At 39.5% G+C, this 27364-nt stretch overlaps 1 protein-coding gene across 1 annotated transcript in view; it reads right to left on the bottom strand.

Annotated features, from left to right (window-relative positions):
- The window catches only part of SLX4IP (SLX4 interacting protein), a 180464-nt gene extending 155670 nt beyond the window's left edge, over positions 1–24794 (bottom strand). Inside the window, exon 1 of the mRNA XM_017869179.1 lies at positions 24731–24794. Coding sequence (XP_017724668.1) covers positions 24731–24757 — 27 coding nt within the window. The 5' untranslated portion in view covers positions 24758–24794. The remainder of the gene's footprint in view (positions 1–24730) is intronic.
- Positions 24795–27364: the final 2570 nt, after the last annotated feature.

Raw genomic sequence — 27364 nt, 5'->3', positions numbered from 1 at the left:
TTTTATACTTCAAGGACAAATACAAAGTCTTCTAGATATCCAAAACAAAAAACAAGCCACCTATATAATAGGGAGATATTAAGTTGGCTTTACATTTCCCCAGAGCAATATTCAATATCAGACAATAGTGGTAAAAATGTTGTTACAAAGCTCTGAGAGGAAGAAAGTAAGAGCCAAGACTACTACACCCAGCTAAAATGTCATTCAAATATAAAGGCAAAGAGGACACAATCTCAAGCATGAAACAATTCAGGAAATGCAATACTTCCAATGTAGAGCTCAATCACTAGTATCTAAAACTGAAATTTAATTTTTTAAAAATGAGTTCAACCTTATTTATGTCATAAGCTATTTTAATTTCAAAGAAATCTTATAGGAAAATCTACATGAGAAAAAGAAATTTGAGGTTCAGCAATTCTTTATATTTCAATTCATCTTCTATTATTAAAGTAAAATCGCATTTTATGTTTTTAATTAAAACAACAGCTATAATATGCCATATTTAACAAAAGTATTTCTATCTTTAATTGTAATCATTCCATCTGTACATATGATATAATCTATAGTATACATCCGGAATGATGTTCATTTAACAATATCAAGTTATTTGGACTGATTTTCCTCTTTTTTTTTTTCCAAAACAGGGCCCTGCTCTGTCACCTAAGCTAGAGTGTAGTGGCTCGATCACAACTCACTGCAGCCTCACCCTCCCAGGCTCAGGTGATCCTCCCATCTCGGCCCCAACCCACCAGTAGCTGGGACCACAGGCACATGCCACCACGCCCGGCTAATATTTTTTATTTTTTGTAGAGACAGGATTTCACCATGTTGCCCAGGCTGGTCTCAAACTCCTGGGTTCAAGCGTTCTGCCCACCTCAGCCCCCCAAATGCTGGTATTACAGGCGTGAGCCACCACATCCAACCAAGTGACTGTTTTTTCTTCTTTGAATTCTTCATAATAAAAATAAGTAGGTCATTTTCTATAAAACAAGTTTTGTTCATCTGTTTGCCTGCTTTGTTTGTTTTAGATGGAGTCTTGCTCTGTCGCCAGGCTGGAGTGCAATGGCACCATCTTGGCTCACTGCAACCTCTGACGCCCTGGTTCAAGGGATTCTACTGCCTCAGCCTCCCGAGTGGCTGGGATTACAGGCACCCACCACCATGTCCAGCTAATTTTTGTATTTTAAGTACAGATGGGGTTTCACTGCATTGGCCAGGATGGTCTCAATCTCCTGACCTCGTAATCCACCCACTTCAGCCTCCCAAAGTGCTGGGATTACAGGTATGAGCCACCGCACCCGGCCTCTGTTTGCCTGTTTTTAAATAAGAGCCTGGATGATAATACTGTAACATGTTAACAGTAATAGAAATATGCAATTCGAGGCCGGACACGGTGGCTCATGCCTGTAATCCCAGCACTCTGGGAGGCCGAGGCAGGCAGATCACGAGGTCAGGAGTTCAAGACCAGCCTGGCCAACATGGTGAAATCCCATCTCTACCAAAAATACAAAAATTAGCAGGCCGTGGTGGTGCATGCCTGTAGTCTCAGTTACTCAGGAGGCTGAGGCAGAAGAACCACTTGAACCCAGGAGGCGGAAGTTGCAGTGAGCCAAGATTGTGCCACTGTACTCCAGCCTGGGTGAAAGAGAGAGACCCCATCTCAAAAAAAAAAAAAAAAAAAAAAGAAATATGGAATTTGGAGCGATGAGAATATGGAAATTTTTCTTCTTTATGCATTTCAGTTTTTAATTTACCAAACAAAAAAAGAAGTATACTGGGTCCTACCCACTTCTCAAGCTCTCCCTAACTTCTTCTCCAGTGCTAGTCCAGAATCTGGGCAGAGGCCTGAGGATGAGGAGGATTGGCAAGCTCATCCCTGGAATCCCAGCTTTTAGGCAGTTTTCCCTCGCTTCTACCTGAATAAAGGTAATATGCCTTTTTCTCCAAGACTGACCTGATCCCCTTCTTTCTTTCACCTTCCCTCTTTGCACACCATCTCACCCCATCCCACTTGGTAAGCCAAAGGAGCTCAAGAAATCTCTCCCTTGGGAGTGGCATCTACCTCTAGAAGAGCTTGGAAGACGTGGTCTGATTCATTAAGCTTTTACAAAGGAGTCTGGGGTCCAAAACTGACCTTTGACCAGCACAGTCATCAATGCATCTGCTTTCCTAAAGGATATTTTACTCAGGGGCAAGGACAATAAAGAACAAGAATCAGGGGCTCCAGGGTCCCTTCTTTAACAATGATACCTGTGCTGCCTGCTTCCCAAGAGAATATATTTTAATATGGTTAGTAAACGTAATATAGTTAATATTAACAAAATGTTTAAAATTACAAACCAGTGTAAGTAGTTGTGTCATTACTGGACAAGGATGATTCTAAATTAATACCTTCACAAGCTTATAGCTAGAGTTTCAATCTTCATCAGAGCATATGCCTTTGAGTCACAGACCCCAGGCTTGAAACCCGCTTTTCACATTCTTTACCTCCCAACTGAGCAAATTACTCAACCTCACTGCCTGTCACATCTGTGACATGTCAACAGTAAGATGTACTTTACAGTGTTGTGAGAACTAAATAGGAAAAACACCTACTGAACTAAATAGGAAACACACTAAAATGTGAAAAACACCTACTTTATTAGGTAGTCAGTTTTAGCTCCCTTCCTTTTGCTGTCACAAAAAAACTTTTAAAAGAGAGCTTGGCCAGGCACGGTGGCTAACGCCTGTAATCCTAGCACTTTGGGAGGCCGAGGCCGGTGGATTGCCTGAGCTCAGGAGTTCGAGACCAGCCTGGGCAACACGGTGAAACCCCGTCTCCACTAAAATACAAAAAATTAACCAGGCATGGTGGCATGCGCCCATAGTCTGGGCTACTCAGGAGGCTGAGGCAGGAGAATTGCTTGAACCTGGGAAGCAGAGGTTGCAGTGAGCCAAAATGGCACCACACCACTCCACTCCAGCATGGGTGATAGAGAAAGACTCTGTTTCAAAAATAAAAAAAAAAGAGAGAGCTTGTAACAAGGAATACCATAACACACAGACTTCACATCTTAAACAGCTAAAATAAAATGCCCGAAGAGGATAAGAAGGAGCCTATATAATCTTAAAATAGATGTTTCCCAGCTGGTATTCTTTGATTACTAATTAAGTTAAGGCTTATTTATTTAGTAAATGCTTACTAATTGCCAGGCATTGTGTTAGAAACCTTTTATATAACAACCCCATGAAGACTGACACTTATTATCCCCATATTGGAGAGAAGGAACCAAGATCCTAGAGATGAGAAGCAGTCAGGTCCATCTGATAACTGTGCAATAGCCTAATAAGAATTCCCTTCAGCCGGGCACGGTGGCTCATGCCTGTAATCCCAACACTTTGGGAGGCCGAGGCAGGCGGATCACCTGAGGTCAGGAGTTCAAGACCAGCCTGGCTAACATGGTGAAACCCCATTTCTACTAAAAATACAAAAAATTAGCTCACGCCTATAATCCCAGCACTTTGGGAGGCCAAGGCGGGCAGATCACGAGGTCAAGAGTTTGAGACCAGCCTGACCAACATGGTGAAATCCCGTCTCTACTAAAAATACAAAAATAGCCAGGCATGGTGGTACATGCTTGTAATCCAGCTACTCAGGAGGCTGAGGCAGGAGAATCGCTTTAACCCGGGAGGCGGAGGTTGCAGTGAGCCGAAATCACACCATTGCACTCCAGCTTGGGCAACAAGAGTGAAACTCTATCTAAAAAAAAAAAAAAAGAATTCCCTTCACAGTCAGGTCAGAAATCTAAGGAACACTGGTATCTTTGGAACCTGAGACACCCAAAATCTGTGTCTGCTCTTGACATGGGAAAACCCACGTTAATGCCCTAATAAGACCTCTTAAACTTCGAATAATATTTCTTAGAATTTAAACTGAAGACTGCAAGAAGGAGCTAAGACTCTTTTGGTTTTGCAGAGAATTACTAACAATGCTGAAATTTGAAAAATCTAGCTTAACTGCAAAAGCATTAGTGTTATGTGGTACCATTCACTTTTATTAAACCCACATTTAGTTTGAATACTAGTTAATTTAAAATTGCCCACAATGTTAAAGATGAGTGATGGGTAAAACAATGTTCATTATATTCCTTCCCTTTAATAGTTTTACATTTTTCCATTGAGTTTTTTTTTTTTTATCTACACACACACACACACACACACACACACACACACACATCTCCCATGATCTCTGCAATAAGAGGCTGATTCATGTAAATTTTACAGAAAGCACCCTTCTCTGGATAATTTTAACTTTTCCTAAAAATAAACATTCCAGTCACCAATCCAAGGAGGGCGCAGCAGATCAAGAATGCACTGTCATGGCAGGTGGAGAATCAGTCATTATGGGAAGTGAAACAGATGCACGTGGCATAGGAACTGATACAGCAACATCTGATTCCATCCAGCAACCTTTAAAAAAGTAATCATTTCATCAGCTGTTGGCAGACTTTGCACAATGGCTTGCAGTACTACTTGGTGACAATGAAAAATACTAAAGCTTCAGTGCATTTTTTGTTGTGGAGGAAATACAAATGGAATGCTGAGTCAAAAGTAAATATGCACACTCATAAATGACTATGGGACACTTTGGAATGCATTCAGTGCTTCAAAATTTAAGATTTAAGACCAGATTCATGCTACTGAAGGTTGGGTCTTCTCCCAACTCACAAGATCATCAAAGAGTAGCCATTCAAAAATTTTAGTAGAATGGCATCCTCTTTGACACTTTTCTTGACTTTTACAATATTTTAGTTTAATTATCATAACATATATACACACACACACAGTGAGGGATGTGAGCAACCTGAAAACACTTCAAAATGCACAGCGATAATAACACACATTGCAAACTGTAAGTAAAGCAGTCATTATGACCATCGTCATCCCCAAGAACCAAGAGAAGCTTCTCAAGGGTCAGATTATTCCAGCGACCTCTTGCATGCCCCTGAGGCCTCTCTACAAACTGGAAGTGCTCATTACTATGTTCTGTAAAAAGGCCTATGAGATTGCCAAAAACAAACTTTCCAGCAAAGTCTCTAAATTGTAAAGTACTATCGTGTAACTTCTGGGGGACTCTATGCCCCTTTTTCTGACAGCTGTCATGCCCAAGGGTGGGCATAGGCGCCATGTATTTACTGCGTGACACTGCCTCTGTGCCACAGTCAGTGAAGCAAAAGTGGACATCTGCCCATACTCACCTCCAGAAGTCTGTATTGGGGCAGAAAGTGCAGCAGTTTTGTAGGATATATTACTTGGGAGGTGAGGAGCCACTATCTTCTGCAACATGAACAAAGGAGCAGAGAGAGGCCAGCAGAGGGAGAATAACAAGGAAGATGCAAAGACCAGAATCCCACTTCTCAAAGAGCGGCCCACGGTGGAGCTGCCTCAGGGCCATGGGCAACCTGAAGCTACCTCCAGGCTCTCACCAGCTCAATAGCACACTGATGCCAGGATGCTGAGACACTCACACTCCCTTATCACAAACTGCCCATTTCAAGTTCTAGTAGTTTGCATGGGTGTTACTTCCTTCCAAAGAGCCTTGACTAGCAGTTACACTAGTCTAAGCTAGTTATTATGACTCTAAATAAGACACTAAGTTTCCTTGGGCAACTTCTGAGATCCTCACTTTCCTCTCCCCTAGGGATTCTCATCTCATCACTGAAGGAGCTGGACTAACAATGATGCTTTTCAATGTTAAATTCTATGCATTACCTCAATACACCAAACTGATGGTGGCCGAGCTGGAGGCTGGAGCAGAGACAGGGATCTGGCTCTGGCACTCCACAGAATGCAGTGCTTCCAGGGAACTCTGCTGAAAGCCCTGACTGGGATGCTCTCTAGGGACCCTGGCTTAGCTTTGGCAGATAATATTCCCAGTGAAGAGCAGCTTTACTTGAGCAGCTCCATGTGCTTACCCAAAGAAGGCAACAGATAGGGGAGAAGGAGTGTTACTCAAGTCTGAGGACCAGGAAGCTGGAGAAGATGAGACTCTCACTGCCCATGGCCTGAACCGATGGCTCCCTGGGGGAAAGCAAATGCTTCCAGTCCTGGATGGTGGCGCCAGAGGGAGGCCGAAGTAAGTTATGATAGAGAGATCAGTGGCCAAAGGGCAGCATCATCCGAGGGAAACCCCCCTCCCACCGCACCTCTGATTCAGCAGCCCGGATTAGATGGAATAAACTGCTTTTCACTTTGGAAGTTTGGCTTCAACATAGTGGTAAGGGAGGGAAAAAAAGGAAGTGAACAAGGCAGCCGGCAGAGGTGGAGAGGCTCCAGCCCCAGCCCAGGCCCCCAAGGCCCATCTGGCCTTCCTTCTGGGGTTAACCATGATCCTTATTTGACCACAAATTGGGGGGAGGAAGAAAAAGGAAAAAAACTCCACAGAGATGTAAACGGAGGACGTCAATACCTAAAACAAAGAAGGGAGGGGGATCTAGGAAGAGAATGGCTCTTAAAACAAACTCCAGAGCTCAGACATTGTATGGGGACTCATTAAATGGCATTAATGACTCCCACAAAGTTAGAGCTTTGAATATATCTGCATAGTTATGTTATGTGATCTCTCAATATTATTTTGGACTGAAGAATATCTTGTTCAGAATGATGGGCTTTTGTAAGAAGCTCCTTTTTACTTGACAACTTGAAATATTGTTAGACCAGTACACCACTCATAAGCTTTTAAAAAAATCTAATCAGAACTCAGGCAGCTTTGGCCAGGAATGGTGGTTCATATCTGTAAACCCAGCACTTTGGGAGGCCAAGGCAGATGGATCACCTGAGGTCAGGAGTTCAAGACCAGCCTGAGGCCAAGTGCAGTGGCTCCCAGCACTTTGGAAGGCTGAGGCAGGTAGGTCATCTGAGATCAGGAGATTGAGACCAGTCTGGCCAACGTGGCGAAATCCCATCTCTACTAAAATTACAAAAATTAGCCAGGCATGGTGGCATGTGTCTGTAATCCCAGCTACTTGGGAGGCTGAAGCAGGAGAATCACCTGAACCCATGAGGCGGGAGGTTGCACTGAGCCAAGATCACACCACCGCACTCTAGCCTGGGCGACAGAGCAGGACTCCATTTAAAAAAAAAAAAAAAAAAAAGACCAACCAGCCTGGCCAACATGGTGAAACCCCGTCTCTACTAAACATTTTTTTAAAATTAGCCAGGCGTGGTGGCAGGCGCCTGTAATCCCAGCTACTTGGGAGGCTGAGGCAGGAGAATTGCTTGAACCTGGGAGGTGACAGTTGCAGTGAGCCGTGATTATACCACTGCATTCCAGCCTGGGTGACAGAGCGAGACTCTGTCTCAAAAAAAAAAAAAAAGAAAAAGAAAGAAAGAAACAGAACTCTGGCAGCTTTAAGAAGAACTGCAGAATAAGCTGCTTCAAGATACGCTCTGACAGAAAAATATTAACCACAATGATTAGCAATATTTATGACAATGAAGATGAATATTATTAATAATGCCTAACACCTACTAAAATGGTTACCTGGTACTGTGCTAAACACTTTATATGCATCATTTCATTTAACCCTCTCAATAACCAGTATAATAAAATCACTGCAATGACTGTGGGAGATACTAACGCTGCTGGTCCAGGGAATACACTTTCAGAACCAGTGCTTTAGAGACAACAGAACCGTTCTTTTCTCCTACTGTCCTTAGTTGCTGAGCTTTCAACCTTTAGCCTGTGAGTAGAAGTGCATGCCTAGTCTCACCTATCAGGCCTGGTTCACAAGCAAAGTACCACTACAGTGTATAACAGCCAGACCGAATGCTGGCCATGCCCCACAGCTATTTCTTTCTTCCAGACAAAAGTTACTAGCAATGCCAAATAACTCAGCTGTTCACAGACCAAAACGCATTTTTCAAATTAAGTTATTTTTAAGCCCGCTTTCTTAATAGCAACAATGTTCTAAGGACAATTTATAACACCAAAACAGATAAACAAACAAACTTAACAGTTTTGTTTGAACTCCTGGTCTTAGAAAAATATGCCAGCATCTGCAAAACACAGTTAAATACCTAAACATTTTTATATTTGAATGAAACAAAACAAAACAAAAAAACCTCAATAAATGTCTTTAACTATTGTTGGCTTTAAAAAGGCCTGTATCAGGTAACAAAGAAAGGAAAAGGAATGGGTGCTAACACCTTCTGGGTCGTGACTCTGTGTTAAGATGGACAATTATTATAGAAATGAGTTAACATTAATCCTATTTAATTAACCCTATTATTTAACAGATGTGTACAAAAGCTCAGAAAGACTCAAGTCACTTCCCAAGGTGTTGGTCAATCTTAAGGCCCTGCTTCAAACCCAGGCCTTTCTGCCTCCAAAGGCCAAATTATTTCCATTATGCCATGCACACAAAAATTCCTTAAATAAAAATGTATAGTATTATGGAAATGTAGAGCTTGACAGGCCCTTAGAAACTCCCTAATTCAACATCTCATTTAATAGATAAGAAAACTATAATAAACAAATGAGAAAACTATAACAAACAATTCCCAAAGATGGCCACCAACAATCCCTTTCCTCCTCTGGAGGTACACTGCTCCTTCCATCAAGAGGCAGAGCTATTTCTTCTCCTCTTGACCTTGTGATTTACTGCCCAGTAGAATGCAGTGGAAATAACAGTGTGCCAGTTCCAGAGGTAGCCCTTAGGAAGCTGGCAGCTTCCACTTTCATGTGCCTTGGGGAAGCCAGACGCCATGTTGTAAGGGAGCGCAAGCCAGATTACTGAGTGATGAGACACCTTGTGAAGACAGATGGTATCATTGAGAAGAACTAAACATGTGAGTGAAGTCTTCTAGAGCTTTGTAGCCTGGTCAGTAACCAAATGCAACTGAGTGATTGACCCCAGCCAAAGACAAATAAAGCAGAAAAACTGCCCAGCTGGATTTTCTGACCCACTGAAATGTGAGAATAGTGGGGCTTCTTTGTCACACAGATACAGATAACAGAAACAAAAGACGTTAGCTGACTTGTCCCTAGACAGGAATCAATAGCAAGGACTAAAATCTAACAACCCTAACTTCTAATCCTGACCACCTGCCACTGTAGCCCAAAGTATAAACTAATTAATAAATAGGGCACCCAACAGACTGGCTGCCCTATGGCTTTGCCGTAACATCCCATTCAGAAACATGTCTGAAAAAAATTACCGGGCTCATCTGGTCATAACCCAGCTATGCTCTGGTATCTCTGTTTCACTAACCTTTATTTAGTGATGTTAGTTTGACACATTAATTTCTCACTGCAAACTCCCTGAGGTTAGGGTTGGGCAATCATCAGCCTCATCTGTGTCTATAGTGCCTAACCCAGGGCCTTGCATGATGAGGATAAATAAAGATTGCTAATTGAGCCCTCACATATGAAAAGAATTAGACTACTCCTCACTCCCAAGAATTATGAGACCAAGAACAAATAAGTCAAGGCCAAGTCCCTCAAATACTATACAGCATGTCACTGTAAGATAATAAAATAATTACTGACAGCCCAAGACATGCATAAAATGTTATTTTCCCACTTTCACAGCATTATGTCTTTTATTATTAATTTGATATCCAAAAGAAACCCTGTAAAACAGACACTGCTGTTACTCCTATCTTATAGCTGAAGAAATAAGATGCTCAGAGGGGTAATAAAATTCACCCAAAGTCATCCAGTTTTCATAAGTGAAACCACAACATGAATTCAGGAATCCTGATTTAAAGTCTGATATTTTAATTTTCTAGAATGCTTTCCTCAAATACTTGATAATCTAAATTTCAAGAATTACTATCAAAGAACCCAGAGTAAAATGAATAGATTATGGAGAACCATAAAAATTTAGAACCAGACATGATCTCAATTCTAATCGGTAACATACGGTGAATTTTTCAGGTAATAAGGATCTGCATGCTAGACCTGGTACATACCTTACCAGAATCTATATAATGCTATTCCACTGTGGAACAAACAGCATAACATTTTTTTTTTTCACCTCATATTAAACTTGCAAAATACAGCACAAGTGTGTGCATGTGTGTATGTGAGTGTGGAGGGTAACTATTAATAACCTGATTATTTCCAACAGTCTGAAAATCAGTGTTTTTGTCACATGACACTCACATGGGACAAAGTGACACATACAGAGGCCTAGCTTCCTGTATTACTTAATCATGGATATTCCAAGAGTCTACTAGAGAAGTATCTCAAAGGACAATAAGCAAACATTGTGCATCGTTACACTATTTGGCTAATGACGACTACACTGCTGTACATTTTAGCCATTTCAATGGAATGTCATTTCCATGGAATTCTCTGGGACTGTAAACTGTAAGGACACTCTAATCCCCCCCACAAACTGACAGTAATAATAAGAAAAAGGAAAGGTGAGTCGGATGAGCAGTAATGGTAATAAAACTTCAAGGATTTCTTCCAGCCTTTACTGCTGGGACCAGGGCAGAACTGCGGTCCCAAAGTTTTCAAAGGACAGAGAGGATCCTTACTCTCTGACCATCATCTCCAGGTTCCTGAATCTGGAAAGGAAGTACTGAAGAGGCAGTCTTGCGTCACTCTGAGAATGCTTTCCCTGGGGCCACTTTGGATAGTTTTCGTTGTTGGGACTGTTTTCCCTCAGTGTTTGGTGGTGGTACATCCTAGTGAGGAGGACTCTATGGCCGAAGCAATCTAAATATACACATTCATAAAAGGCTAGGGATGCAAGTGTGCACATACAACCACCCGGCAAACAAACAGGCGTTTAGGATGTCATAGTAACATAGGCACGAGACAACTGTAAAAGTGCTTTAGTTGCTGTGTTTCTTTAGATCACAGCAGGAAGATACTTTATAAAACGTGGAACAATGATGCCCCCTACAGCCCTCAGAGGGAATCCAAGGTGCATACCTTGGTGCTTCCCTTAGATCCTGACTGAGTTTACTTCTCTGGTAAGAATTAATTTTTACACTAGAATAAATAATAAAAGCACATGCTTTGTACACATGTTGGAAAAAATTAAAAATATCAAGGTCTAACACTAAGAAATTAATTAAAATAAAATATAATGTCTAGATAATCAAAACCATTACACTGAAACATTTTACTTTTCTGAAGCATATAGAAACAAACTCTATCGATTGCCACCTTGATTATTAATAGAGACTATTTTCAAAAGAATTATTAAAATATTTTCAAAGTGGAACTGTGGACTCCTAAAAGGAGAAATAGGTTGAGATGAATTTAAAAAAAAAAAAAACAAATATACCACAAATTGAAGATTACAACATTCCCTGACTGGAACTGAAAAAAAGACCAGTAAGAAATAATTCAAAGCTGGAGTGACTTCCCTGTTCTCTATGAGCCAAGACGAAAGAAATTTATCATCTTTGGGACAAGGAAAGTGGGGAGTACTGAGCACTTCAGAAATGCTTTAGACCACACTTGTCCAACTCGCTGCCCAGGATGGCTTTGAATGCAGCCCAACACAAACGTGTAAACTTTCTTAAAACATTATGAGATTTTTCTTTTGCGATTTTTTTTAAAGCTCATCGGCTATTGTTAGTATAAGTGTATTTTATGTGTGGCCCAAGACAATTCTTCTTCCAGTGGGGCCCAGGGAAGCCAAAAGATTGGACACCCCTGCTTTAGACTATTCAAGGCCTGTGCAGATACAAAAGAAGCATAGGACAGGTCCTCCTTCCCAGGGAATGTGGCTAGGTATAATGTATAGAAAAGCATATGGATATCACCTCAAGATGATGTTCTTAGGAAAAAAAAGAAATTGGAAATATATACAAAACATAACATAAACTGCACATAACAAAGAAACACATAGCAATAGAGAAATCAACATGGGAAAGGTTTAGAGGTGTAACAAAGAAAAAGTGAGTCATTCACTGGTCAAACTTGGAAAAAGCTGATGGGTGTGGACCAAGGAAGAAAAGGTGAGAGATAGCAAGTAGAGAGAAAACCACAGAAAAGCCAAATGACTGCAGGAAATGCAAATACATTAGTTTCACAGGAATAGGTGGGCCACCTTCCCCAGTTCCGAGATGAAAACAAACATAGGTCCAAGTCAAAAAGGAAGGGGAGAGTAATTATCAGAAAACCTTAAGTCTAGCTGGAGAGTTGAGATTAGATCTGTTTAAACAAAAGGAATTACACTGATCACCTAAGCAAGGAAGTAACATGATGAATATGATGTTAAGAAAACATTACCCTGGCACTTGTCTGGATGAACTGAAATGGTAAGAGAAGAGAGGCACAGAGGTCCTCAGAGATTAACATGGACATAAAAACAAAGACAATAAAGGCTTGCATTTGTAAGAGAAGGACTAAATTCAAGATGCTCTGCAGAGCAGGAATGCATTTAGTAAGTGACTAAAGAATGAAGGACAAGAAGACATCATTTGGCAAGCCCAGGGTGTGTGAAGGTAGCATCAGAGACTTCCAAAGCAAAAATCAGCTTAGATGAAAGCTATGATAAACTCAGGTCTTTGTTTGAAGTTTTAGTGATCAATGTAGGCAGAAACTTCTTGGAGGCAGGTGGAAAGTTGAGACTAAAAAGGAGGATGAGAAGCCAGAGTTGTATTTACACATTTTTTAGTCATCCAAAAAAAGAACAGACTAGTTTATCTATTATCACATGAGCAAAGGACTGGGAAAATAAAGCCTAGAAAACTGGGTGTCTGGCCAGAAAGGCAGAGAGAACACTTAGAAAAAAAAAAAGATTAATTTCAAGTCCAAGAACTTTGTTTCAAAGTCATCAACACTCAGAGCAGATGCCCTACAGAGTGAGAAGGTACCTAAAAGCTTTAAGCCTGAGATAAAACTCACTGGGTTACTGCTCGTTTGAAAACTTTTACTCATTTTATTTCAATTCATTCACGAAATCAGCACATACTTACTTGAATACAGCTTCCAGCATGGGCAAAGCAATAGAACAATGATACCGAATGGGAAAATTGTGTCCTATGTTAGTTTGCGCATATCATCAACCACGCTGCAAACTCTCATTGACCCTGTATGTCTTTAAAACATAAAGCTCTTACAAGGAATACATGAAATTAAGGAGGACCTGGAAGATCCAGACTTTAAGTATCAGGAGAAGAAATACAGAGGTACTTCTTTCACTTTAAAAGGTTCACAGAGACAAATCTCTGTAAAAACATTCTTCGGGACAAAGGTTGCACACTCCAAGTTATTTCCAGTGAAGAATATAACCATTTAAAATGTTTGTGATTTACTCTGTTTAGGCACTTCAATTTTATTCGTTCTTAAAATGTGTAGAAAAATCAGTACCTAGAACTCAATTGATATGAAAATAATTGCATAAATCTTTTCAATGTGATACACAAAATCAACGCAGCCATTTTCAAATGAGCACTGATAACAAAGTCAGTACCAAGTTCCCATTTAAGTAGACGAAAAAACCTAGGACAGAGGATTTAAGTGATTCTTTGAAGCAAACTAGCAAGACAAAAGCCTAGTGATTACCCATTTACTATTCAACTGTCTCTTTCTCTGGAAGTTTAAAGAGCTGCTCTATACTTTTATCAAAAGGGGAAACCATTGTCAAATCTTAGGCTTGTTTCTCTTTTGTGGTGTTCTAAGGAATGTGAAGACTAAGGTTAACTGAAACACAGAAGAACATAAAACTGCCTAATTGGCCTCTGAAAGGAGTGCGAAAGAAAAACATTGCATAGTTAAAGATTCAAGAGTTCTTTTTTTTTTTTTAAATAAAATCTCTCCTTTCCTCCTAAATATTAATAAAACCTTAAATCTTTTTACTTTAGATTTAGAAAATGACTCATGCTTCCTACCCCTAAATTCCAGCCCTCCCGTCTCCCAGAATAAAAAGTAGACAACCCCATCACAAGCAAAAGTAAAAGCTTTTAGCCTCCTGGAATGGGTGGGAAGAAAGAGGAGGGGATCATTACACATTCCCTGTAGAAGACAAAGCCAGATGCACATTCCAGAGAAATCTGGCGGGTCCGAGTTTTTCCTTAAATACAGACTGGCCTGTCACTAAGCCAGGCTCTGTAATCTTCCCAGGCTGCCACCGCTAGGGAAGCCAGGAATCCCTTCTAATTAATCAAGTCCTCCCAACAGAAATTTTCCCACCCACAATAAAGTAGGTTGGGGGAAAGGGAAGCAGCAGAGAAAGCTCTGCAGCCAAAAGAATTCTAGACTTTAGTATAATACCTAACTAATCCAAGAAAACAGATGCAGGAAGCAGAGGAAATGATCTACAGAGACACACAATGAGCTAGGAAACTTTCACAGCACTGCTCCACTGGGACCCAGAATTTAAATTCAAAATCATAAGATATAATTATTATTGAGAGCAAGTCTGACAACATCCTATACTTTTTCAAATGCCCCTAAGGCAGGGGGTGGACACAAACTTTCCTGAAGTAGATACCATGTGCATCACCAGACCCTTTTAACAATAATTTGATCTTTGGATTTCTTTTTTATTTTACTAAAGTTTTGTTTTAATGGATAAACATTCATAATTATTACATTATGTGTCCATGTCTATTTCTTGCAAAGGAAATGGCTTTACCTTGGCCTTGCTAACTTACCCCACACCTGCAGCCGGTTTAACCCAAGGTAACTTCATTGAAGGCTTATTCTGATAAGGTACAAGGAGGTAGGAGTATCAAGGATACAGTGATTTAGATCTGTGTTGGCCAATACAGCTGATACTAGCCACTGGTGCCTACTGAGCATTTGAAATGCGGCTACTAGGAATTGAGATGTAGGCCGGACGCAGTGGCTCATGCCTGTAATCCCACCACTTTGGAAGGTAGAGGCAGGCAGATCACTTGAGGTCAGGCATTTGAGACTAGCCTGGCCAACATGGTGAAACCTCGTCTCCACTAAAAATACAAAAATTAGCTGGGCATGGTGGCGTGTGCCTGTAACCCCAGCTACTTGGGAAGTTGAGACAAGAGAATCACTTGAACCTGGGAGGCAGAGGTTGCAGTGAGCCGAGATCTTGCCACTGCACTCCAACCTGGATGACAGAGCAACAGAGTGAGACTCCGTCTCAAAATAAATAAATAAATAAAAGATATATCTGTATACGTATTCCATATATAAATCAGTGTGTGTGAGTGTGTTTATTCCAGACTTTGCAGGCAAAAAGGTCTTTATTTCAACTACTCAACCCTCCACTCCACTGTAGCATAAAAGCAGCCAGGGATGATATGTAAACAAGTGGGAGTGGCTGGATTCCGGTAAAACATTATTTACAAAAACAAGCAGCTGGCATGTGGGCTGTAATTTGCAGATCCCTGGTCTAGATCTTTTCCCTACCCTAAAGAGTTTATTATTTTGGAAATTTTAAAATGCTGGGGCGGGTGCAAAGCTTGGGTTTAAGATTGCTATGAAGCCTTGGGGAGACGCGCCTGCTGTTACCACTTCTTTCAGTTAAAATAAGAGTCACTCACTGAAGTACAGGACATACCTCCCTGCTACAAGCTGCAGTGGCCCAGAAGTCTACAGACCCTGAAAGTTATACTTCCAAGGATTCCCACATCTCATGCACTACCACCATTTCCTGGAAGTCTGGCCTCAGAAGAGTCTTCAACTCTTGAAAGAGTTCAAGAGCCAGCTGCGCAGTGGTAGTGCCGCCTGTAGTCCCAGCTACTTAGGAGGCTGGATCAGGAGGATAGCTTGAGCCCAGGAGTTCATGTTCAGCCTGGGCAATATAACGAGATCCTGTCTCTAAAAAATAGTGATAAAAAAAGAATTCAAGACGAGAACCACAGCAATTAAAAAGAAAAAAAAAAAGTATTCATACGCAGGAAGGTCAAAAGATCTTTCTTCACTTGAAGAAGAGTCATTTGCAAGAATAATTAATGCCATTCCAAGGGCAGTCTTAGAATAAACAACCCAGATCAAGTGGCAAACTACTTGGTGTTCATCAGTTTTTCTGTTACTTTGAAACCCTGCTCTATGCAAGTACTTTTCAACCCAGTCAAAAGTGGCTGCATCTATGTGAAAAATTTGCATAAGTTAATTAATTCCTTTTAAATTTTATTAACTTTTTTTTTCAAACTTAGAGATGGGGTCTTGCTATGTTGCTCAGGCTGCTGGTCTCTAACTCCTGGCCTCAAGTGATCCTCCCACCTGGGCCTTCCAAAATGCAGGGATTACAGATGTGAACTACTGTACCCAGCCTACATTTTATTTATGCACTTAATTTTTATATTAATGCATAGACACATATTAAAATGATATATCAAAGTGAGGTCTCAAGCTGGGTGTAGTGGTGCACATCTGTAGTCCCAGCTACTTAGGAGGCTGAGGCAGGAGGACTGCTTGAGCCCGGTAGTTCAAGATCAGACTGGGCCGGTATAAGTAGACCCCATCTTTCAAACAAACAAACAAACAAACAAAATGGCCTCTTCTGCCTCATCCAGCTCCCTCTCTCACTCCAACTCTCATTCACCAAGGGCAACCACACTGAAACTTAGCTTTCTGATCTGGTAATTTGCCAACATATTTCTGAACACTATGTTTATCCTACGAATGTCTTATTACTTCAGTTTTATATACTTTATGTGCGAAATGAGGACTTAATCCTTATACCTGCCCTTCCACATGTTTCCTTCCCCGGCCTTCCAAAACTTGGAGTTCATAGTATTATGAAATGTAACCTCTGTTCAAAGCTGAACCATGCAGGAGGGTCACTTGAGCCTGGGAGTTCAACGCTGCAGTGAGTTATGACTGTGCCACTGCATTCCAGCCTGAGCAACAGGGCAAGACCCCATCTCTACGAAAAGAACAAAAAGCTGAGCCATGTAGTATACTATGCTTAATTTCCTATCTTGCACAATCTTTTGTTTACTGAGAGCTGAGGGTTGCATCATTTTTCTTTTGTTTAGTTTTCTATATTCCTATGACTAAATCATTCCCATGCTACCTGACAGGCCTAAAAAAATTTCTTCTCAATGCATTTAAATACATGAAGTATTTTATTCATTTCATTTTTTGTTGGAGACATCTTTCATGGAACCCTCTGTCTTCTTCCAATAGGACTGGTCACTTTGGTTGTAGTTCAGAAACCAATACTCAGAAATACAACTCTTTGCCATGCTAAACTAAAAAAGCAGCAGCAAAGTCTCTCTGACCTCCTCCCCTCCTCCCCTCAATCCGTGTCTCTCCCAAAGCACAAGATGAGGCTGTTCGCTGAAGCTCCATTATCTTCCTAGAAACTGGATACCCAAAGAGGAACACAACTGCCTTCCATATCTTCCCTGAAATTATCTATACAGAAAAGAAGAGTAAAGAATGCAAACACACAGTGGACAGGCATTTCAACTAGATAGTATCTGCTTTTTGGCTCATTCAAATTCTAAAGAAAATCATCTACAAGTTAATTTCTGTTTCTCAGGTCCATTCATTTCCCCTAAAAATCAGTTACCCCTATACCTCCCAGTTCCCTCTCCCCAGTGAGAGGTCAACCATCTGGCCCTTTGGGTTTTCGTTTCTTGCTGCTGTTGTTGTTTTTACAGCCAGGGTCTCTCTATGTTGCCCAGGCTGAACTCAAACTCCTGTGCTCAAGCAAATCTTCTGCCTCAGCCTCCCCAAATGGCTGGGACTACAGGCATATGCCATCACGTCCAGCTTTTGAGTGTTCATATTTTGTATGACTCCCATGCACTTGCGTGAACATAATAAATTTATTATGCTTTCCTTAGTTAACTTCGTCTTTTGTTACAGGAGTGCTGGCTGTGACCCTTCATGATGGTGAGGAAAGGACCAACGCCCCTTCCACCCTTACACTTTCTAGGCAAAATATACAGTAATCATCAAGGAATTTGGTTAGGCCCTCACCTGTCTGGTTCCCTATTTCCTGGATCCTATATCTGATTCTTTCTCTGTTTATTCCCCTATTTTGGAAGACGACATCCTTTCTAAAACAGTGTGCATCAGAAGGGAAGTGTTTTCCATACTCTGCATCCTAAAAATGTCTCTATTCCACCATGTGACTGAACGTTGGGCTGTAAAGGGAATTCTTGGTTGGAAACCATTTTTCCTAAAATATTAAACGTATTGTTCTACTGTCTCCTAGTTATCGCTATTGAGAAGGGTGTTCTGATTCTTGATCCTCTGTATGTGATCTGTTTGTTTCTTAAGTTCTTCTCTAAATTCCCAGTGTTCTGAAATTTTAGGATGATATGCCTTAGTACAACTCTTTTTCACTGACTTTATTGTGTATTCGCTCACAGCTCTTTCAAACAGGAACTTTGTATCCTCCGCTTCCAGTAAATTGTATTGTATTGTTTCTTTCATATTTTTTTCTCAACCATTTGTGTTTCTTCTAGAATTTCAATTTTTCATATCAAGACTGAAACTCTAATTTTCTTGTGGTTTTCTCCTCAATTTTTTTTTAATCTATTATCTTCTTGTTCTACCTGCTGGGCAGTGTTCCTTGGTGTTTGCCCCATACTTTATCATATTTTTATTTATATTATGCTTTTAATTTATAAGAGCTGTTTCTTGTTCTTGGGAATTTCCCTAGTTTGTAACATCCTAACTTTGTTTTGTGGTTATATGTAATAGCTTCCTTCTTCGCTCTAAGGAAGCAAATTATAGTGCAGTTAAAGTCTTCTCTGGCTCCCTAGCACCTCTCTGCTCTTTAGAGTTTGTTCATTCACTATATTTTCTAATTCTCATATTCTAAGTTCTTCTTAAATCTGCATGAATGCTCTTCTGTCCATTCATAATTTAAAAAGAAAATGAATGGTTATTGGAAATTTTTATTTCCCTTATTGACTGATGGGCTTTGGGAATCCAGTAGGAACCCATCTGTTTGGTTGGGGGATACCAAATATAGACTATGCTATTCATCAGATAAGCAGACTTTAGGTTAAGAAGTATGACTAGAGATAAAAAGAGACATTTCACAGTGATTAAGGACTTACTTCAATAGATATAACAGTTATAAATCCACACACATCTGCTAACATAGTCTCAAAATATACAAAGCAAAAATCAAAACTAAAAGGAGAAATATATAAATTTAAAATCACAGTTGAAGGTTTTAATGCACCTCTCGCAACAGATAAAACAAGTTAACAAAAATATTAGTAAATACATACAATTAACAAACCAGACCCAAGTGACTATACTTAGTTCACTGCACATGACAACCATCACATTTTCAAGTGCTTATGTAACATTTACCAGAACAGACAGAGGTGCTGTGCTAAACGTCAATAACAAAATGATTATTAGAAAATTTGCAAATACTTAGAAACTAAACAATACACATTTAAATAGCCAATGGATCAAAAACAAAATCACAATGAACACTGGAAATTATTTGACTTGAGTGATAACAAAATCCCTACTTTAACTGCATCCCTATCAAAACATGAAGCATACAATTAAAGTAGGAAATGCTTACAGAGAAATTTATAACTTTAAGTACATGTATCAGAAAAGAAGGCTCTACACCAAAAATTTAACCTTCCACCTTAAGAAGCTAGAAAAGAGTAAATTTACCCAAAGAAATTAGAAGGAAATAATAAAGAAAGAAGTAAGGAAATAATAAAATAAAATACCAAACATACTATAGGACAAAAGAATTCAAAGCCAGAACTGGGTTCTCTGAGAAGACTAAAAAAATTAGTAAGCCCCTAACAGTACTAATCAATAATTATCCCTTTGGAAGGTTCAAGCCTGGCTGTCACAATATTTGGAAGCAGGATATAAGAGCCAGGAAGGCTGAGAGCTGCTGGTATCATAATGCCCTAGAGGTATAAAAGATAAAGGAGAGTGGAGAATGAACTCATTACAGTTAGTTAAGCCAGGAGTTGTGAAGAATTTCAATTTATAGTTCTGTATCCCATTAGCATATGATACAATATTTGATATATATGTAAATACGCAATGTATATATCCTCATATAATACTTTCTGGTTTATATGGGCTAGTTTGTCCATAACTAAAACTATAAATTTTTGGAGAAGGAGCTATTCAATGGAGCTTTTTACTTAATTCCCTTGAGAAATTACGACTTTCATGAAAATGCAACTAAAAATATCTCTGCTTATTGACCAAGCAACATGGAAACTTGCTATTCACTCAGGACCTTGGAAGGCCAGGAGGGGAATGGAGAACAGCAAAGAAGTGAGAAACTGTTTGCAAATTACAAAAAAAACCACCAAGCTTGTGCCAGACTCTGTTGTAAGTTCTAAAGTTATACTACCAACAAGGTGGTAGAATCTCAAGCCATGAAATTAATATAAAATCTGGTCCAAAATGACTGAAATGTTAATGGCTCTAGCAGAAGTAAACTTAAAACTGTTCAAGTACTCTGTAGGACTCGTAAGTCTTTCCACGTGTGTGTGTGTACGATGTCACTGAAAATGAAGCACAATCAAAACTTACACACATTAACAATCCAGCAATCTCAACAACCAATTTATTCCACACTTAATAAATAACAGTGAAAATAGATTTATTAGATTTTATTTATTTTATTAGATTGTTCTAATCTAAGAGACTATAAAATAAATTATTTTAAATTATTAAGATAAAAGGAGAAAATTGAAATAAATTTTTAAAACTAGGGAAAGTATATAGAATAAGTGCTGGTAGAATTTGAATTTTTAAAATATAAACAAATATAACTTCTTAAATAAAAAAATACAGTCACTAAAAGTGAACAAGTTAAAGAGAAGATTAAATACAGATAAGCAGATTTTAGTGACGTGAAAGAGGTCTGATCAAAAAGCACTCTGGACCAGGCACAGCAGCTCATGCCTGTAATCCCAACATTTTGGGAGGTCAAGGCAGAAGGATCACTTGAGCCCAGGAGTTTGAGATCAGGCTGGGCAACATGGCGAGACTCCATCTCTATAAAAATTTAAAAATAAAAAAAATTATCTGGCAGTGGTAGTGTATGCCTGTGGTCCCAGCTACTCAAGAGGCTGAGGCAGGAGGACTGCTTAAGCCCAGGAGGTCAAGGCTGAAGTGAGCCATATTCACACCACTGCACTCCAGCCTGGGTAACTGAGTGAGATCCTGTTTTGGGGGGGAAAAAGCACTCTCAATGCAATAAGGAAAAGAAAAACAGGGAAGGGCAATTGGCCACTGGCCACATAGCACTCACACAAGACTTCAGGAGCAGTGTTCCCTGGAGAGAAAGCTGTCTGACAACATCAGTAGCAGGTGTGCAGGTCTCCTGCTGCCCATGATACCCTGGAGCAGAGCACAGAAATCTGGCAAAACTCACTGTCAGATATTTAAAAAGGGATCCCCATGCTTGAGTCATGGAGCTTTTAAGTAAGGTACATGGAGAAGCACTGGTCCCTAGCCTGTCAGAGGCAGAAATACAACTACAAAGTGGTGTACAGAACCTTCAATATGATGTATCAGAACCCTGTCCCTATCCCTATTCTGCTAGCCTGACACTCACTGTTGAGGCAACTCCTCTGCCTACCATGATCTGGAAGCTTTGTTCCAAGCCTTACAGGTATCACTATAAGATGGGATAATATGGTAGCAGAATATGCCACTTCCAATATGGAACTGACCCATCTCTGGCATAATTAGGGGCCTCAGGTCCAAGCTTCATGGTTGACCAGGATGGTCTGCCCTACTTGGCCATAGCCAGTATCAACAGAGCTTTGCAAGAGGCCCAGCCCTTTTCTGAGCAGACAGACTACCGGGGCTCAGTCCTGGATAAAATTAATCTCACTCCTCCAGCATATAATAAACAGTCATATGAGACTATCCAACAAACTTCAAATAAAAGTTCTCTATAAGAAGAGAACAGAAAGAATTAGGAGAGGCAGAGAAAATGGTCAAGAATTTTCCAAAACTGATGACTTGAGTCTTCAAATTGAAGACATACATTGCATCCCAAGCCAGATTAATAAAAGCAAGACCATAACTAGAGATTTCATAGTGATACTATAGAAGAGTAAAGACAAAAATAAATCTTAAGAGCAACCAGAGAAGAATGACAGATAATCAAGAAAGGAATCAAATCAGGCCAAACAGTGAACTTCTGAGGTGAGTAGTCTCCACAGACGCACCCGAACAATTCTCCTGATCCCTGTGAGAAAATGCTGCTTGTCAAGTCAAGAGTGCAGGTTCCCCTGACTCGAGGCTGGCCCTGTGAATGCTCTGATCAATAGAAGGCCACAGAAGTGGCATCTGAGATGTCTGCATCTAGGCCTTCAAAGGACTGACAAATTATACTTCTTTCATGGTGAAAGTCTTGTCCTAAGATGCCACCCCTCAAAACTCAGCCACCGGGTTAGATGCCCAAGCCACACAGAATAGGCACATGGATGAGAACTGAAGAACAACAATTAATAGATCCAGCAGAGATTCCAACCAAAGCCAGCATTAACTGCCACTGAGTATGCCATCTTTCATGTTCCACCTAAGTGAGACCCTAAGTAGAACTGCAACCCCAACCAACGTCAAAAGGAAAAATTACTCAATTGATGCTAGGCAACCTACAGAATCAGGAGAGATCATAAAATGGTTGGTGTTTCAAGCCAATAAGTTTTAAGGTGGATTTTAAGCATCAATAGATAATGAAAACATTTCTCAGTAGTAATAAAACATGCCAGAAGACAATTAAAAAGTATCTTTAAAGTGTTGTTGGAAAATAATGCTCAACCTAGCATTCAAAACCAACTAAATATCTTTCTTTCTTTCTTTTTTTTTTTTTTGAGACGGAGTCTCGCTCTACGCCCAGGCTGGAGCGCAGTGGCCGGATCTCAGCCACCGCGCCCGGCTAAAACCAACTAAATATCTTTCTAAGGTAAGACAAAATATATTTTTAGACACACAAATAGTTAAAGTTCTTCACTTCTGTGAAGTTAAAGCCTTCACAGAAAGAAATACTAAGAACATATATGGATACAAGAAATAACTGAAAGCAATGAAATATATAAATATGTTAGTAAATCTAAATAAGCACTGACTTGGTTAAAAATAAGACAGAGCTATAACATTAAATAGTATCTAATCTGGCCAACTAGCTATTGTAATTTATATTCTGATGTTTTGAACTTGCACTTATGGTAACACTAGCACACAGAAAATGTCCTAAAGAAACAACAACATATATGAAAGCATCTGCAAGATCTTGTACTCACCATCAGTTCTTCTCTTCTCCCTTCCCACTATCCCTCACACAGGAGCCTCCCATCTATCCACACCTGAGAAGGTCTCAACCCCAGCCATCAAGGAACAAAGAAGGGACATTTATAAGAGGAAAATGAAAGACGGCAACCAAGCAAGAGAACTCTCCTGGCATTGACCCAGGTAGAGAATTTGCTGATTCCTTCTTTTGATTACCTTTTATCTGCTTTGACTTAATGAGAAATCATGCCATGGACTTGGAATATGAATAATAATTTTAACAGTAAAGACCAAGGGATGACCAAAAGCATCTTTAAAAGATGAAGCAAGGAACGCCTCATAACTATATGAACATTTTCTCCCCCATCTCATTCTCAAAATATAAATTTTCCATCTGCCTAGAGTCCCCAAAACACCAAAAGCAACTGCAACAAAAGCAAAAAAAAAAAAAAAAAAAAGCAAAACTAAAAGCTTCGGCCCAGCAAAAGAAACTATCATCAAAGTGAACAGACAACCTACAGAACGGGAGAAAATACTTGCAAGCTATCCATTTGACAAAGGTCTAATATCCAGAGTCTACAAGGAACTTAAACAAACTTACAAGAAAAAAAAAAGACCCCATTAAAAAGTGGGCAAACGATGTAAACAGACTCTTCTGAAAAGAGGACATTCATGTAGCCAGCAAATATATGAAAAAAAGCTCAATATCACTGATCATTAAAGAAATGCAAATCAAAAACAACACAATACCATCTCACGCCAGTCAGAATGGCGATTATTAAAAAGTCAGGAAACAACAGACGCTGGTAAGGCTGTGGAGAAAAAGGAATATTTTCACACTGTTGGTGGGAGTGTAAATTAGTTCAACTATTATGGAAGACAGTGAGGCAATTCCCCACATATCTAGAGACAGAAATGCCATTTGACCCAGCAATCCCATTGCCGGGTATATATCCCCAAGATATAAATCATTCTATTATAAAGAAACGTGCATGCATATGTTCACTGCAACACTATTCACAATAGCAAAGACATGGAATCAACCTAAATGCCCATCAGTGAAAAAACAGATAAAGAAAATGTGGTACATATACACCATGGAATACTATGCAGCCATAAAAAGGAACAAAATGATGTCCTTTGCAGGGACATGGATGGAGCTGGAAGGCATTATCCTCAACAAACTAATGCAAGAACAGAAAACCAAATACCTCACAGTCTCACTTATAAGTGGGAGCTGAATGAGTACACACAGACACATGGGGGGAAATAGTACACACTGGGACCTGCTGGTGGGGCAGGGGGAGGGAGAACATCAGGAAGAATAGCTAATGGCCACTGGGTTTAATACCTAAGTCATGGGATGATCTGTGCAACAAACCACTGTGGCACATGTTTACCTATGTAACAAACCTGCACATCCTGCACATGTGCCCCAGAACTTAAAAGCTGAAAAAAAATTTTTTGCGGAGTCCCAAGTGTAAAAAGTAGAAAGTTAGGAACTTCAATTTTCAATTAACATAGAACTCAGTTATATTAGACAGTGATTAGACACTTTTTAAAAAGCTATTAAACATTACTTACTTTAACAGCAAATTTCTTAGATGCCATGGCTTACTGACTCCACAGTAACTACAAACCTTTAAGGAAAAAAAAAGTTATAATTAGATATATTAAAATTTCTTGTTATTTGGATATTATACAGGAAAAAGATTGGCTGAATAGTAAAATATCAATGGGTATTTATGAGATGAATGTTCACTTATAATTCCCTTAACCAAAATACTATATTAAATTAGTAATTTAAGCACTGCTTGTAAAGAAAAGGACAGGCCCTGGCCAGGGATGGTGGCTCACACCTATAATCCCAGCATTTCAGGAGGCCAAAGTGGGAGGATCACTTGAGCTCAGGAGTTTGAGACCAAACTAGGCAACACAGCAAGACCTTATCTAAAAGGGAGAAAAGCACAGGCTCAGATGGCTTCCCTGCTATATTCTACCAAATCTGTAAATAATTTAAACCAATCCCTCATGAACTCTTTAAAAAAAACAGAAGCATAAGAAAATTTCTCAAATAATTCTGAAGCCAGTGTCATCCTGATACCAATACCAGAGAGAGACATCACAAGAAAACCACACATCAATGTACCTTATGAAGAAAGATCCAAAAATTATCAGCAAAATACTAGAAAATCAAACACAGCAACATGTAAAAAAGATTATACACCATGATCAAGTTGGATGTATTCCAAGAATGCAAGGTTAGTTTAAGATCTGAAAATTAATCAATATAATACACTCTATTAATAACAGAAAAAAATGCACATTATCATCCCAAATAAAAAAAAAAAAAAAAAAAAACCCAAAACGCTTTTTTAATTAAAAAAAAAAAAAAAAAAAAAAAAAACAAAATAGGAATAGAAGGGACTATCTCAACCTGATAAAAGATATTTAGGAAAAACCAAGTGCTAAAATCATACTTAATGATGAAGACTAAATGTTTTCTCCCTTAAGATGAGAGAGACATCTTTACAAGAAATGTCTGCTCTTGCCCCTTCTTTTCATCATTGTACTAAAGGTTCTAACTAAGGCAATTAGGCAACAAAAAGAAATAAAAAGCATCCAGATTAGGAAGAAAGAGATAAACTGTCTATTCATAAACAACATGTTCTCATATATAGAAAACCCTAAGAAATCATCAAAAAACTACTAGAATTAATAAGTTCAGCAAGGTTGTAGGATAGATAAATATTTTTAAATCTACTGTATTTCTACATACCAACAATAAATAGTCCTAAAATAAAATTTAAAGAAAAATTCCATTCATAATAACATGAAAAAGAATACTTAGGAATAAGTACAACAAAAGTACAAGACTTGTACACCAGAAGTAATAAAATATAATTGAAAGAAATTAAAGACTTAAGTGGAAAGATAACCCATGTTCATGAATTGTAAGACTTATGCTGTTAATATAGCAATATTCCCAAATTGTTCTCTGATTCAATGCAATCCCTATCAAAATTCTAGCTGACTTCTTTACAGAAATTAACAAGTTTATTCCAAAATGTATATAAAATTGCAAGAGCTCTGGAGTAACAAAAACAATACTGAAAAAGAAGAATGAAATTGGAGAACTCAGTCTTCTCAATTTAAAAGCTTACTATGGTTGGACGCAGTGGCTCATGCCTGTTAATCCCAGCACTTTGGGAGGCCGAGGAAGGTGGATCACGAGGTCAGGAGTTCGAGATCAGCCTAGCCAACATGGGGAAACCCCATCTCTACTAAAAATACAAAAATTAGCTGGGCGTAGTGACATGCGCCTGTAATCCCTGTTACTTGAGAGGCTGAGGCAGGAGAGTCACTTGAACCCGAGAGGTGGAGGTTGTAATGAGCCAAAATCATGCCACTGCACTCCAGCTTGGGTGACAGAGCAAGACTCCATCTGAAAAAATAAATAAATAAAAGCTTACTACAACATCACAACAATCAGAACAGTATGGTACAGACTGAACATCCCTTACAGAAATGCTTAGGACCAGAAGTGTTTCAGACACAGGATTTTTTTCAGATTTGGAATATTTACATATACATGATGAGATATCCTGGGGATGAGACACAAATCTAAATACAAAATTCACTTATGTTTCATATATACCTTATACAGATAGCCTGAATTTTATATATTTTTATGATTTTGTGCATGAAACAAAGATTTGACTGCATTTTGACTACAGACTGTCATGTGAAGTCAGGTGTGGAATTTTGTACTTGTGGCATCATGTTGGCATTCAGAGAGTTTCAGACTTTGCAGGATTTCATATTTTGGATTTTCATATTAGGGATGCTCAACCTACACTAGCACAAGAACAGACATATAGGCCAGGCACGGTGGCTCACACCTGTAATCCCAGCACTTTGGGAGGCTAAGGCGAGCAGATCACTTGAGGCCAGGAGTACGAGACAACCCTGGCCAACATGGTGAAACCCTGTCTCTACTAAAAATACAAAAAATCAGCCGGGCATGGTGGTGCGCACCTGTAATTCCAACTACTCAGGAGGCTGAAGCACGAGAATCAGTTGAAAGCAGGAGGCAGAGGTTGCAGTGTGGCAAGATCACACCACTGCACTCCAGCCTGGGGGACAGATTGAGACTCTGTCTCAAAAAAATAAATAAAAGACATATAGGTCAATTGGAATACAATTGATAGAAATAGA

The sequence above is a fragment of the Rhinopithecus bieti genome, unplaced genomic scaffold, assembly GCF_001698545.2.
Source record: "Rhinopithecus bieti isolate Rb0 unplaced genomic scaffold, ASM169854v2 scaffold_8, whole genome shotgun sequence".
Taxonomy (NCBI): domain Eukaryota; kingdom Metazoa; phylum Chordata; class Mammalia; order Primates; family Cercopithecidae; genus Rhinopithecus; species Rhinopithecus bieti.
This window is presented reverse-complemented; position numbering and strand designations above follow the sequence as displayed.